At 40.2% G+C, this 15,226-nt stretch overlaps 1 protein-coding gene across 1 annotated transcript in view; it reads right to left on the reverse strand.

The window, feature by feature from the left end:
* Positions 1-2,051: 2,051 nt before the first annotated feature.
* Positions 2,052-15,226, reverse strand: part of LOC150087119 (uncharacterized) — a 447,878-nt gene continuing 434,703 nt past the window's right edge. Inside the window, exons 21-22 of the mRNA XM_090372381.1 lie at positions 5,552-5,705; positions 2,052-2,141 (exon numbers count right to left, since the gene is read on the reverse strand). Coding sequence (XP_090228507.1) covers positions 2,052-2,141; positions 5,552-5,705 — 244 coding nt within the window. The remainder of the gene's footprint in view (positions 2,142-5,551; positions 5,706-15,226) is intronic.

The following is a 15,226-nucleotide window of genomic DNA, read 5'->3' on the forward strand; positions in this document are numbered from 1 at the left end:
CCTCCTGTGATCTTCCGTCAAAAGGATGTCAGAAAGATTTTGATGCAACTTGATGCCAAGAAAGCTCTACGTCCTGATGGTATTTGTTCACTTGTTCTCAAAACCTGTCCTCCTGAACTTCTTCCTGTTCATTGCCGCCTTTTCTTACTCTCTTATTCCAAAGGTGTTTTTCCTTCTGCTTGGAAATTTGCGCATATCCAACGAGTTACTAAAAAGGGTGGCAAATCCCTCCCATCCAATTATCGTCCCATTTCAATTATTTCTACTCTTTCTAAAGTAATGGAGAAATCAATTAACCGCCAACTTTTAAACTACCTAGAAACTTCCGTCTGGACAATGATCGCCAGCACGGATTCCATCAGTACAGATCCACTGGTGATATTCTGGCTTGTGTTAATCATTTATGGAAAAGTTCGGTGAAACACAAGCAGTTGCTCTTGACATCCCAATGGCTTTCGATCGTGTTTGGCATAAAGGTCGTCTAAACAAGCTTCCATCTTTTGGTTTGCCAACTGGTTTTTGCAATTAGTTATCCAGTTTTTCTGTCTGATCGCTCACTGAGGGTGATGTTAGATGGTTCTCAGTCTTTTAAGTTCTCCACTAATTCGGGTATCCCCCAGTTCTTTCCCCCATTCTTCCTCTTGTATGTTAATGATCTTCTTCCATTGACCGTAAATCCTATCCATAATTTTGCCGATGATAGCACATTGCATTCCACTTTCCAATTTGACAAACCTTGTCCTCCTCAATCTGCTTCAATGCCTCGAATATCTGCTACCAATTCCTTGAACGCCGATCTTCAGTTAATTCTCCAGTGGGGCAAAGACAACTTAGTTGATTTCAATCCTTCTAAAACCCAGTCTTGTCTTATATCTCGCAAAAAGGTTTCTTCTGCTCCTATGGTGACACTCTTTGGTGATACTCCGATTTCTAGGCAAAATGATTTATCTCTTTTGGGAATTACCCTGACTTCTAATCTCTCTTGGCTCATGCACATTAGAAATATTGCTTCCTCTGCATCTAAAAAACTCGGTTGTCTCTTTTGCTCTCGGCGTTACGTTTCTTCCAAACAGCTGTTCACTCTGTACAAATCGCAAATCCGCCACACCATGGAATATTGTTCCCACATCTGCGGTGATGTCCCCAAAACCTCTCTCAGGCTTCTAGATTACATTCAGAAGAGGGCAGTTATGTTAATAAATGAATCCTCTCTAACAAAGGCTCTCCACTCGCTGTCTCATAGACGTACTGTTTCTGCCGCATTCCTTTTCTACAGATACTTCCATGGGCACTGTTCTTCTGAATTGGCTTCTATAATTCTCGGTCTCTCTTTCAAAACAGTCCGAACACGTGCCGCCACCAAGGAACATCCATTTACTGTACAACTTCAAACTCACAGAACCAACTTTTCATCTTCCTTGTTTATGTTTATTCATTCAACTGCCGTTGTCTGGAACAACCTTTCTTCTTACGTATTTCCTGAAAATTACAGTCTACTGAAGTGCAAGTGTAATGTCAACAAATATTTCTTTCGTCTTCTCAACCTCCAACCCAAGCACGATACTAAGTACTATAGGTTCTAATACCTCTCGTGTTTGGGGTTTTCATAAAAACAAAAAAAATATATATATATCAACAACATGCCTTCTACGACCGCTATGGGAGTGTACGAAATCCCTCAGTACATGAATAAGTTTGTGAGCTCGTTCATTATCAACCCACTACTTTTAATATTCAATGTCATACTGCGTGGAGAATTCTGCCCTTTTGTTTGTAACATCTACGCCATAAGGCTTTGCTGTCAATACCCAAACTACAGCTAATGCCAGTCCTCATGCCTCCTCAATCTGCTAGAGAAAACAATACTTCTAACACGGACTAGTCGCATTCTACCTCAGAGACGTTACAAATACATGGCAGATTAACGATCAGTAATCTCCAATGAAAACTAACCATATCATCACTGTATTCAAGGAGAGATCTAAAATAGTGGTAACCTATCTGGACTTGGAAGCGGCTTTTTTCAGCACTTCGGCACTCTTAAAACAATTTCAATCGTATAAGGTTCTAGGCGGACTCCTCAGGTTCCTAACATCGCTACTGACTAACAGAACAGTTTCGCGAACTGTATGTGGCCAGATCTATCAAAGAAACATGGTTAAATTCAGATCTTGGGTACTAGTATTTCGACGAACCAAACCATATTTCGACAAACGGATAGGAACAAAGCAGTGATTGGTAGGTGCCACTTACTGCTTTCCCCCGGCCTTGTCCTCCTAGGTTGACATGCCTAGGATGTTTTGCCGCTGTTTTATCGGTATCTCGTTTTCCGGTTTTAAAACAGAGAGAGAGAGAGAGAGATGGGGGATAAATTGCTCCTCTAGTACGCAAACGTTTGGTTGGCAGGGTTGTTAATGACAGGGTTGTTCAAAAGATAGGTTGGCAGGGTTGTTAATGAAAGTAATGGCAGTGTGCTACTTCAACAGGGTCTAGAAAATTTGGGCAGATGGGCTAAGAAGTGGCAACTGAAATTTAACCTTGACAAATCTAAAGTACTGCATATGGGTAGAAGTAACCCCAGAGAAACGTACCAACTGTGTGGTACTACACTTAAGGTGGTAGAAAATTAAAAAGATCTGGGAGTAATTGTGCAGTCAGATATGAAGTTTTCCGCGCAATGCAGACAGGCTGCCAGGGCAGGTCATGGGGTTTTGTCAATGATATATAGGAATTTTTCTAGCAGGGAAAAGGAGGTGATTGTCCCTCTGTATAAGGCAATGGTCAGGCCACACCTTGAGTACTGCGTACAGGTCTGGAGGCCTCATTTCAGGAAGGGTGTAGATTTGCTTGAGCGTATACAGAGAAGGGCAACAAAATTGGTGAGGGGAATGAAGGGATCCTCTTACCAAGAGAGGCTTAAGTTCTGCAAATTGCAGTGACTGGAGACTAGTCACCTGCGCGGTGATCTTATTGAGGTGTACAAGGCCTTGAATGGGTTGAGCACGCTGAATTCTGATGGGATCCTTCCACTTGTTCAGATTATGAACCTAAGGGGGCATCAATTCAAATTAAGAAAAGACAGGTGTAGAATAGATGTGTGGATATTTGCCTTTAGCCAGCAGGTGGTTAATTGCTGGAACAAACTTCCATCTGTCGTTGTGGAACTTGATAGGTTAAATAAATTTAAGGAGGAACTGGACAGACATTTGTAGGGAATGGTGTGTTTTTTTTTTTTTTTTTTTTTTTTTTGGCTGATGCTGCATAAGCTCACACACCTGCTTTCTTTCATTTTATGCCACTACTACTACTACCTCAAATGGTTTGGTCTGAAGATTAATCCAGACAAGTCCGCTTGCATAGTCTTGTCATTGAAGCCCGATCCGACAGTCATTCAGCCTAAAGGGAAAATCATGAAAAGTGTAGCAAAGCATCGTGACCTCGGGGTCATCTACGCGAAGTTAGGGTTCAACTACCAACTTGAACATCTGGGCCTTCAAATTAGCAAAAATTGGATGACGGTAGCACATTCTGTACTTTACAAACACAGGCACTACCAAGAGATACATCCACACCGCCATCTTCCAATGCATCCTCTACGGAGCAGAAATTTGGAGTGCGACCAAAACTACACTAAAGCACTATATGCAAACGAGTTTTGGTTACTTAAATGTGCGACATGGAAGTTTCAGTTGCCACCACCGCAGCGAATTACAGTGATGGCCACTGCTTTCGGTCTGGAACGCCAATGAAGATGGAACAGAGACACTTAACTTTCACTGTGAAGATGCTCACGGGAAAGATCTGTGCTCCAATATCTGGGACGTGATCCACTGGAGAGTTTTTCCTCCTGCGCTGAGAGCAAAGCCACAATTGTGCTCGACCTAGGGGAGACTGCATATATCTGAGAGATTTCCACGCACATCAATGTTAACTACGATGCAATCTGAACGGGTTTGCTTGTGACAAGCAAAGATCCTAAGATCGCGAGAAGGATCCTAACGAAAGCACGTGATTTTATGCCCAACGAGTAGGATGACGAATCTGAATTGTAAAAATCTATCTGTGAGCTCTGAAAAATCTCGATCTCTGCCATCGTATTCTGTGAACCACGAATCTTGAAATCTAAGATATATGGGAACAGCGTCACGTGTTATCTATATATATATATTTTTTTACTAATTTAGCTAATTTTTATTTTCCCTATTATCTTGTTATTTTATTCCATTACTATCTATGTGAAACCCCTGGAAGCATGTCGTGATTGATGCATTGCATCGTGTCTTTACGTAAAATAATGATTAATTAGTACTACTCTGCAATTTCTAACCACGTTCTCCAGTTGCCTTTTGGTTATGGCATTAAGCATATGTGGTCCTCTCAAGAAGATCGTTTAAAGAGAGAGGTTTGAAGATTAAACCACACTTTTAACATGCCTCCATAAAAAGTCCAACGAAGATAAATCAGATGAGCGAGCTGGCGAAGCAGTTGCCTCAACTCTGCCAAACCATCTGTTTGGAAATCTTTTAAGGTCGCATGTGCTTTTTCAGCTAAGAATTTTGTGTATGGTTGCTTCAGGAACATCTAGTTCCAGATCCATCTAGATACTAGACATTTTTTGTTGGCTTTGCTGGAAGGCTTCGTAGATTGATGCCAGAGTCTCTTCGCTTAATCCAGGCATTTCAGATCGGGGTTAATCATTAACGAATCAAGGTCTAGAAAATCAAGATCTAGAAAAATTAGGCCAATGGACTGAGAAATGGCAGTTGAAGTTTAACACGGGAGTTACTTCACTAAGCCTAGTGGAAAATGAGAAAGACCAGGGGGTAATTGTACAGTGAGATATGAAATTCTCTGAGCAGTGCACGTGGGGTTTTAACGATGATATACAGAAAGTTTGCTAGCGGGGTTAAGGCCATTGTTAGACCACATCTTGAGTACCGTATGCAAGTCTGCAGTCCTGGAGACATGGAGGCATGTTAAAAGTTTTAGCAAGTAATTGGTGCAGAGAAAAGCAACGAGATTGGTGAAGGAAACAAAAAGTGCTCTTTTCAAGAAAGGCTTCAGTTTTGCAAATTGCAGCTTCTAGAGACTAGGAGGTGTTCAAAGCCTTGAGGGATTGAGTAAGCTCAAAGTCGATGGCATTCTACCTCTTGTTGAGCCTTAGCACACGAAAGGGTATAAATTCAAATTGAGGTAGGATGGTTGCAGGATAAATGTGCAGACGTTTGACTTAACCAGCTGGCAGTTGTTGGTTGGAATAAACTTCCATCTATTGTTGTTGTGGGAGTGGTTAGCTTGAATAAATTCAAGGAAGAACTAAAAGAATTCTTCGACGGGAAGGATGAGTGAGGTGAAGAGTTCTTTCTTTTTCCTTTTTTTTTTCTTTTTTTTTTTTTTTTTTTTTTTTTTTTTTTTTTTGAGAACTATCAATGAAACGAGAGTAACTTTTAAATTTAAAGCACAGTCTAGCGAGAATTGCATAAGAGTCCCCATTGACAAAATATTTGAATGAGTTACGAGTATAAGAAAAACTAAGAGAGAATATACTTACCGGTTCACATCGGTCCTGACAAAAACGAATTTGTACTTCAAAATTAACTATTCCTGAAGAAGGAAATCGAAATGCTCTGAAGCCAGAATATAACGACTTTCGATCTTGAGAATCCACCAGAAGAGGAGGAAAAATGGACGGATCAGTAGGACACCTAAAAAATACCCAACACTTTTATTTCTCATGTGCTGTTTTATACTGTTGTTGTTATAAGGTTTAGGTGCATAATTGTTGTTGTTATTTGGTTTTTAGGAGCATTAGCAACTAAGGCCATATTGTTCCGGGGATATGCGGTGGACATTCCCTGATCTTTCCGCATCCTCCGTATTTGGTGGTCACGGATTCGAACGCTGGTCTAATCAAGAAGCGTGTGCTACGCACTGCCGCTCCTTCCCACCAGACTACGGGGGCGCCCAGGTGCATAAATGACTTAAGCCATATTTCGTGATATTCTATGACTTAACCATATGAGGGGTACTCATTTCGTTAGCGGACTGGCGCAAGATTTTATGTTCACTTCACCAACTTTCCATAACTTCCCCTAGAGGCGCTCTCCCTGATCGCTAATGAGCTACTTTGTGCGCACATGCCAGTACTTTTCGAGCAAGTGTTGCTTGGAGAGAGTTTTTTTAGTCGAGTGTCACTGACGATCGTTTTGAAGCAAGTATCATGTCGGATTGACAGATTGAACAGCGATATATGATTCATTATTGTGTCAGACGGGGTTTAAATGCATCGGAAACAGTTAACCAGATGAATGAAGAGTATGGTAATGAGTGTCTTGGTAGGACGGCCATATTCCAGTGTTTTTTTTTTTTTTTTTATACGCCACCATCGTACCTACGCATTAAATGCTTCTTGCAAGTCATTTTTCTAACGATTGCGAAGTGCTTTCGTTGTTGCTCTGCGAGCATCGTTGTGTCGGACGCTAAACGCTTGTCTATCAGAGCTGTCTTCAGACTTGGATTCAGGAAGAAATCACACGAGGCTAAAACCGATGAATAAGGGGGGTTGCAGAATCTCAGCACCTATGGCAGTGATTCACCGCCTACACAATAGCCGCCTAATGAGGGCCTGGCATTGTCTTGATGGAGAAACCACTTTACACCGGAAAGTTCGGTCACACCGGAATATGGTCGTCCTACGAAGACACTCATTACCATACGCTTCATTAACTGTCTTTAACTGTTTCCAAGGCACTTAAGTTTTAAGATTTAAAATCTTAAAAATTAATTTAAATAAAGATATTGGGGTTGTTTTTTTTGCAAGGTAAGATTAAATCAGAAAAAGTTAAATTTAGTGATGGGATAGGTCAAGCATGAGAATTAATAGTAGCAAGGGATAAAGTATCAGCTGCCATAATACAATAGAGCAAGCGGGGACAGCAGGACTAGGTAACGGGGGCCATTTGTGAATAGGCGTGAAAAGGGTTGCTCGAGAAGGAACAATACGACGGGAGACGGAATTAGACGAAGCGCCTCCTTTGATCAGTAACACCGTCAGACCAAAACAGGAAGTGGGTGTACGTCCAGTGTTCGGTTCCAAATTAAAACCGCCGTCAGACTGAGTGAGATGTGAGTTTTCTGACACTTTGGCAAGGCAAGGTGCGAAATGAAAATGAGTGTTTGTGGAGGTGGCCAGCAGACATCAAAGTGTCATGCTGCCTGTGAATAAAAATAAGAATGTTCCAAAAGGAGGTTGGTTTGCACGCTAAGGACTGCTATCCTCCCCTAGTAACAGATCCCGAAAGCTGTGTAGCAGTCCTGCAGTCCGCACGATAGTGAGAAAGCTTGGGAGAAAGGTATTAGCGAATGAAAGGAACGTAAATTTAAGCAGGAAAAGAATATTGGTTAGAGGGCTTGGGGGGAGGTGTGCCAGATTTGGGGGCGATATAGAATTCGGGGAACAAAAAGAGAGAGCGCGGAAAAAAAAGAGGAAGTTTTTATCGGAGAAAAAAAGATAGAAAAGTGTGTGTGAAGTATAGTGAGGAGATGGTAGGGAGAATTTTTCCGAGAAAAACTATCAAGGAGTTTTGAAGGTTTTTTAGAGAAGTGTAGTGAGAAGGTGGTCGACAAGAAATAATGACGGTTATCGGAATGTCAGGGCGTTTGCAAAAATTAGTAAAATGTGAGAGAGGAAGGTTCTCATAGATGACCAAGTCCACCGATGAAGGCTATGATGCCCAGGAAAGGTCTTGGAAGCCAAACAGCAGCCCGGAATAGAAGTGGCAGCCCTGGAACAGAAGGAGCGGATCCGACAGGCAGAGTAACAGATCCCGAAAGCTGTGTAGCAGTCCTGCAGTCCGCACGATAGTTCCCTGAAAGCCGTAAGATCCTGCTCTAGGTGGGGGAGGATAGCAGTCCTGAATAAGGAAAGACGGAAGGACCTAACGGAGACATCCAGCCAGTCACTAGAAGTAAGTGCCTAAATAGCATAAGTACTCCTTTACTAATTTTAAGGGCTATAGAAAAAAGATAAGAGAATTATTAGGGAGGTCATATGGGGAATTACAGTAAGGTATACGCATTTAAATGTAGATGAGTAGAATAATGTTGTTGGAATATAGTAAAGTACAGAGAATATAGGGATATGGTAAATTTACTTTTGAATAAATGGTTGCAAAGTAACAATTTTTTTGACGGGGTAATTAAAGAGGATAATAGAGATGAATGCTATCATATATGATGATCCAGATGTAATGTAGTGACCAAGTCAGAAGTTTTTTGTCTAGTGCTGGTATAAACCAGATAAATAAGATAAACGCTAGTTTAAAAGATGGTTTCAATTGTATCAAGGTAAATCTAGCTAGAGAAGGTTTGTCGTTAGTGTCGCTAAATAAGAAAGAAGTATTGTATAAAAAGATTTGAATTTGGAAATTGAGTGTGATCCATTAGAAAAGGAAAATTTGATTTACTTTAGCGAAGTCAGCATAATGGAAATTCATGAAAGTGTTAATAGCCTTGTGGTAAAGAGAAAGGTGATGTACATTAATGTAAATTAACATGACCAATTAATCCATACCATGTTCCATTTAGATTGTGCTATCAAGTTGTAATATGTACTTAAGTATTGATAATTTTCTTTCCAGTAATTTATGTGTAATAAAAAAATTGTATATAGCCTTAAATGAATTTGTATTTAGTCATTTTGAACACCCAGCCAAATCGAAGAAGGAATATACTCAATATAAAAACTCCCTAGAGCCTGATTTCTTTTGTAAGGTACACGAGCCAGATGCGAAAGTGGGGGATAGGAAAGGTGAATAAAGAAAGGGAGTAAACAGAATATAATATAGGTATAAAAAAGGTAAATATAGAAAGGTAACCCCCCCCCACAAAGTTCTGTCTGACCCAATATCGAATCAGATATCGCTGTTCAACCTGTATGTCCTATAGGCCAGCCGTTCACTGAATATTGTTCCTGTATGCAGGCTACATTAGTATTCTCCCTATTCTCTTATTCTCCCTAATTAAGAATTAAGTGATTATTGATAGCTGCCATTAACGTTATCAAGATGACGTGCTCTTTCTTTCACCGACTTAAGTACATTCAAGTATTCTGGATATTCTTTACGCCTTACGGAATGATTTTCCGCTCGACTGGTTTTGAATTTGAGCAGATCGGTTGTTCTCGTTGATGGGTATAGAACGTATAGGAGTGTGACCGAACTATCCGGCGTGAAGTGATTTCTCCATCAAGACAATACCAGGCCCCCCATACGGCTAATATTATGCAGGCAGTGATCAGTACCATAGGTGCTGAGTTCTGCCACATCCCCCATATTCACCAGACTTAGATCAGTTTGAGATCTTCCTGTTTCAAAGTCTGAAGAAAGCTCTGAAAGGCAAGCGTTTCGCGTCCAACACAACAATGTTCGCAGAGCCACAACGGAAGCACTTCGCAGTCTTTCAAAAAATGGCTTGCAAGAAACATTTACAGCATGGGTACGACGGTGGCGAAAATGTGTGTAAAGTTCAAAAGAGAGTGTTTCGAGAAGGATAAATCCATAGAAAATTCAGATGATGACAATTAAATAACATCTTGCATCAGTCCACGAATTAAATGATCACCCCTCGTATATACGGCTCTTTTCACTCCCAGCCGGAGTTGGTCGGTCTCTGGAGTAGAGAGCAAGGTTTCTCCCCATAAACTGGATTTTTGGTTAAGCAAAACAGGGAGAACGACCAGAGAACATATGCAATTTACAAATGCAATAGCATTAGTAGAGGCATATATGATGCAAGAAAGCAAGCTTATCAGCTATCATCAGCTAAAAAAAAAAAAAAGAAATCCCATTCACTCCAAAAGTTTGCCTTGAATTTATTTAAGCTGCCAACTTCCACAATGACAGATGGAAGTCTGTTCCAGTAATCAACCGCCCTCTGCTAAAGGCAAATTTCAGCACATCTCTTCTGCTTCTTTAGGCGCGGAATCTGAGAGAGAGGAATATTCCCATCAGCATTAAGTCTGCTCAAAGTATTCAAGGCCTTATACACCTCAATCAGACACCTGCAAGGTGTCTGATCGAGGTGTTTGCAGACTCTGCCATTTGCCTTTCTTGGTAACAGTAACGCTTTGTTCCACTCACTGATCTCGTTGCCCTTCTCGGCCAAATGCCAGGACACACAACAGAACCCAACACAAAACTACACATTCAACACACTACACTTTTTCTGGCATTTACAGTGTTCTGTATTTCTTCACAGTGTACATATGGCGCAGATGTGGGAAACCACAGGTGGCGCTCGACCCTAACACTATGCACTATGCACACTATGCCCTTCTCTGTACTCGTTCTAGTAGCTCTGCATCTTTCCTAAAATGATGCGTCCAGACATGTATGCAGTACTCAAGGTGTGGCCTGATCATTGCCTTATACAATGGGATAATCACCTCCTTATCACTACTAGCCTAATTACTAAATATCATTGACAAGACCCTATGAGCTACTTTTGCCACCTGTCTGCACTGCTCAGAAAACTTCATATCAGACACTGCACAGTTATCCCCAAGTCTTTCTAATTTTCCACTACCCTGAGTGTAACACCGCACATTTTTTTCATTGAAACAAAACAGCATAAGCCTTACAGAGGAGAAACGCTATACTGTATATTATAATACATATACATTAAATTTCAATAAAAAATAGAGTATAATACAACATTTATTAAAAAACGCAGAAATTTGCATTGAAATTGAAAGCACAAAGATTACATAAATAAATGATTTTTTAATATTACATTTGTCACTTTATCTAAATATTTCATATTACCACTTAATTAACTTTGATAATTTTTAATTTTTTTTTAAATTGATTATTATTTTTTTATTTTTTTAATTGATTAATTTTTTAAATTTTTTTAATTGCTTAATTTTTTAAATTTATAAATTTATTATTTTATATTTGTTTTTTTAATTTATTATGTTTTTATTTTTTTATTATTTTTAATTTTTTTTATTTTTTATTTATTTTTTTGTAGTAAATCGCTCCACCGTGATTACATACATAATGAATGTATAAACATATCTTACTGAATACATAAATATTGAATTCACAGTCATATCTATATGCAAGGATCTGAATTGAAAAATTACTTCTTTTCGTTTTGTTGATAGAACCTTATTTGATATGTTACTGGGGTAACTGCTACTCAAATGCAGTACTACTTTGCATTTGTCAATGTTAACTTCAGTTGCCACCTTTCAGTCCATCTGCTGAAGTTTTCTAGATTCTTTTGCAGTAGTGTAACTGTCAATAACAACCTTATCAACCGTCGTATCACTGCAAACTTGAACATTAAGCTTAATATAACTTCATCAACATCATTGATAAATACAGAAAACAACAATTGGCCCAACACCGAATCGTGGGGAACCTTACTGATGACATTAATCCGCGAAGAGGAGTGTTCATTGATTACCACTCTCTGTCTTCTCCCATTCAACCATCCCTTTATTCATAGCAGTAACTTGTCCTTAATGCCATACTGCTATAACAACAAGTCTTCCATGTAGAACACTTCTTCAGAAAAGCTTTACTAAATCCAGTATATGCTATCAAAATTATTTTTTGCCTCCACATCACATTATCCAATCAAATTGGTCAGAAAAGACTTCCCCTTAACAAACCCATGTTGTGTATGAACTATAACTGCAGTCTTGTCTAGATGATCCTGCAGTGCTTCTTTAACCAGTGAGTCCATTATTTTCCTTGGAACAGAAGTTAAACTAACAGGTTTGAAATTACTCGTGTCACATTTCGAGCTGTGATATGGTGATACATTTACACATGTCCAGTCCATGGAGACCTCCCCTGAGTCCACGGATGCTCTCAAAATCATGGCTAAGGGCCTGCTTGCTTTCGTTGCTGCGGAGACGTTTCGGAGACGTTTCCTTGCGACTTTGCAGTTTACCGCTTTAGCTTCGGGTTAGATGTAGTCTTCAAATGTATCGATTGTGACGTCATAGTGAATTTTGTGCATATTTTTAATGTTTATTTTGTGGCAATGCATTGTGGATCTTAATAGGGAAGTTGTATGTTGGGAGGATTTATTTTGGAGTGTATATGCCGTGGGGAAGAAAGCCGCCCGCCCGCCCGCGGCACGTTGTTTGTGTGCGGGATGGAAATCTTGCTGGATGAAAATCTTTTTTTTTTCCTGAAAGATAAAATATTCCTTGCTGTTTCCATTTGTTGTTGAGAGCTGAAAATAAAATTATCTATATTCTTAAAGTTTTTCTTGACCAAAGCTCCATCTGATATCATCTCTTAAGGGCACAAAAGGTGATATAGTTGTACACGTTGGCACTAATGATATTAAGAGTAGGAGACCGGCGGAATTACTTAACAAGTACAGGTCACTGTTGAAAAAAAGCCGTGAATTAGGGTTGAATTTGAAAGTGTCTGCAATTCTGCCCAGACACGATAGGAGGGAGTATATGATGAGAGCCCTGTCGATCAATTTCGCCCTTGAAAGATTGTGCAAGGCTCAAGGGGTAGAATTTTTTTCAGCCTGGACTGTACTTGTTAACAAGAGAGACTGTTTCTACAGGGATGGGATACACTTAAATAGAAAGGGTGCAAGAATGTTTGCTGATGCTATCGAGGCAGTGTTAGGTGGGTCGGAAAACTGCTAGATTGGGGGGGATACAAGGACTAATAGATTAACAGTATCCACTGGCAGAGGTGAAAGTGATTCTTGCACTGCTTCTATTGGAATGAGCCGCAGCCTGGAAAATAAGATACAGGATATTTCAGAGACTGCTGGGAATCATTGGGGTACAAGTAAACACATGGGTTGTGTCAGGGTAGCTAAGAAAAAGAACAGGTGCATGTATACTTGCGTGTACACCAATGCTAGGAGTTTAGTAAATAAATTTGATGAATTTGAGGTATTGCTCAAAACATCAAAGGCAGATATTGTGGGGATTTCAGAGTCGTGGTGTCACACAGATATAAGGAATGCAGAACTGGAATTTGGGGAGTACAATGTCTACAGAAAGGATAGACAGGATAGGAAGGGAGGAGGGGTTATGCTATTAAGAAATACATAAAATCCAAGGAAGTGAAGCCAGTCGACATTGCTGGACAGTGCAGTGTCGAGTCAGTTTGGTGTGACATAAGCATTGGGAGATCAAAATTGAGAGTAGGAGTGTGCTATAGGCCTAATGACTCTGATGAGTATAATAAGAAATTGTACAGGGAAATAGAGTGGGCCAGTAAATCAGAGAGTCTTATAATGGGGGATTTTAATTTGCCAGATATTGACTGGAATTTGGGGGCTGGTCACTTACACACTAGCAAGGCTTTTGTGGATTTATTGGATGATTGTTTTCTACATCAGCATGTTCGGGAGGCAACTAGAGGGAGTAATACTCTTGATTTGATTTTCAGTAGTGATTCTTCATGCATTAAGAATCTGCAGGTAAATGAAACACTAGGTGGCAGTGATCACAGTGTGCTGAAGTGGGATTTACTCAAAGAGGTAACTACCATTAGGGGTAAAGGGAAGGGTTATTGCTTTCGTAAAGGCGACTACGATGGACTGAGACAGTATTTAAATTCTATACAGCGCGACAAACTGATGATGTTACCAACAGCAAATTCAAAATGGGAAGCATTCAAAGAACTTATGTTGGAAGCTACTAGGCTTTACAGACCAACTAAGAAATATTGTTCAAGGTTTAGGCCTAAGTGGATGTCAGATGAACTAATGAGACATATGGCAGAGAAGAAAAATGCATGGGATATATACAAATTAACACGTGACACAGAAGCCTATGATAGATACAAGTTGATCTGTAATCAAGTTACAAAGGAGGTTAGGCAGGCGAAGGCAGATTACGAGAAATCTTTGGCAAGGGATGCAAAGAAAAACAGCAAAGAGTTCTTTACTTATATAAACTCTACAAGGAAAGGGATGAATCAGATTGGTCCACTTAATATCAATGGGTCAACTGTTGATGATCCTGCTCAGGTAGCTAACAAACTAAATGAATATTTTGCATCGACATTCACACATGAGGAGTTATTCAGCGAGGAGAATGCCAGAGGTGTATTCAACTCTGGCAGTAAGCTAGAGAATCTTGTAATAACTGAGAGTAAAATGGAGGAGAAATTCTTGCAAGAAAGGCACCTGGGGTGGATGGGATCTATCCAGTTATATTAAAGGAGGCAGCAAAGGAAGTAAGCACACCCTTCGATATAATTTTGAGAGCTTCCTTGGACTCACGGGAAGTACCCATGGACTGGAGATGTGCAAATGTGACCCCAATTCACAAAGGAGGATCAAAAGGCGACACAAGTAATTATAGACCTGTTAGTTTAACTTCTGTTCCCGGAAAATTAATGGAGGCACTGGTTAAAGAAGCACTGCAAGATCATCTAGACAAGACTTCAGTTATAGCTCAGACACAGCATGGTTTTGTTAAGGGGAAGACTTGCCTGACCAATTTGATTGGATACTATGAGCAGTCACAAAAGAACTGTATGCAGGGAATAACTTTGATATTATATACTTGGATCTTAGAAAGGCTTTTGATACTGTTGCACATGGAAGACTGCTACACAAATTGGAGCAGTGTGGCATTGGATGCAAATTGCTGCTATGGATAAAGGGGTGGTTGAGGGGGAGAAGACAGAGAGTGGTAATCAATGGACACTGCTCATCGTGGACTAATGTTATTAGTAGAGTTCCTCAGGGTTCAGTATTGGGTCCATTATTGTTTTCTGTATTTATAAATGATATTGATGATGGTATATCAAGCTTAATGTCCAAGGTTGCAGACGATAAGAAGATTGGCAGGGTTGTGAAGGACACTACTGACACTATGCTACTGCAACAGGATCTGGAAAGGTTGAGCTTATGGGCTGAGAGGTGGCAAATGAAGTTTAACATTGACAAATGTAAAGTACTACATATGGGAAACAGCAACCCCCAGATCAACGTTTCAACTCTGTGGTACTACACTGACATAGTGTGCATAGTATTAAGGTCAGGCGCCACCTGTGGTTTCCCACATCTCCGCCATATGTTCGCTGTGAAGGAATACAGTACTACTGTAAATGCCAGAAAAGTGTTGTGTGCTGTATATGACATATTGCGTTAGGTTCTGTTGTGTGTCCTGGCATTTGGCCGCAGGGCCCCTAGTGGGACTCCACGTTGCCCGCACACACCA

This window comes from Mastigoproctus giganteus, chromosome 4 (genome assembly GCF_048544385.1).
Source record: "Mastigoproctus giganteus isolate SK-2022 chromosome 4, ASM4854438v1, whole genome shotgun sequence".
NCBI classification, from domain to species: Eukaryota; Metazoa; Arthropoda; class Arachnida; order Uropygi; family Thelyphonidae; genus Mastigoproctus; species Mastigoproctus giganteus.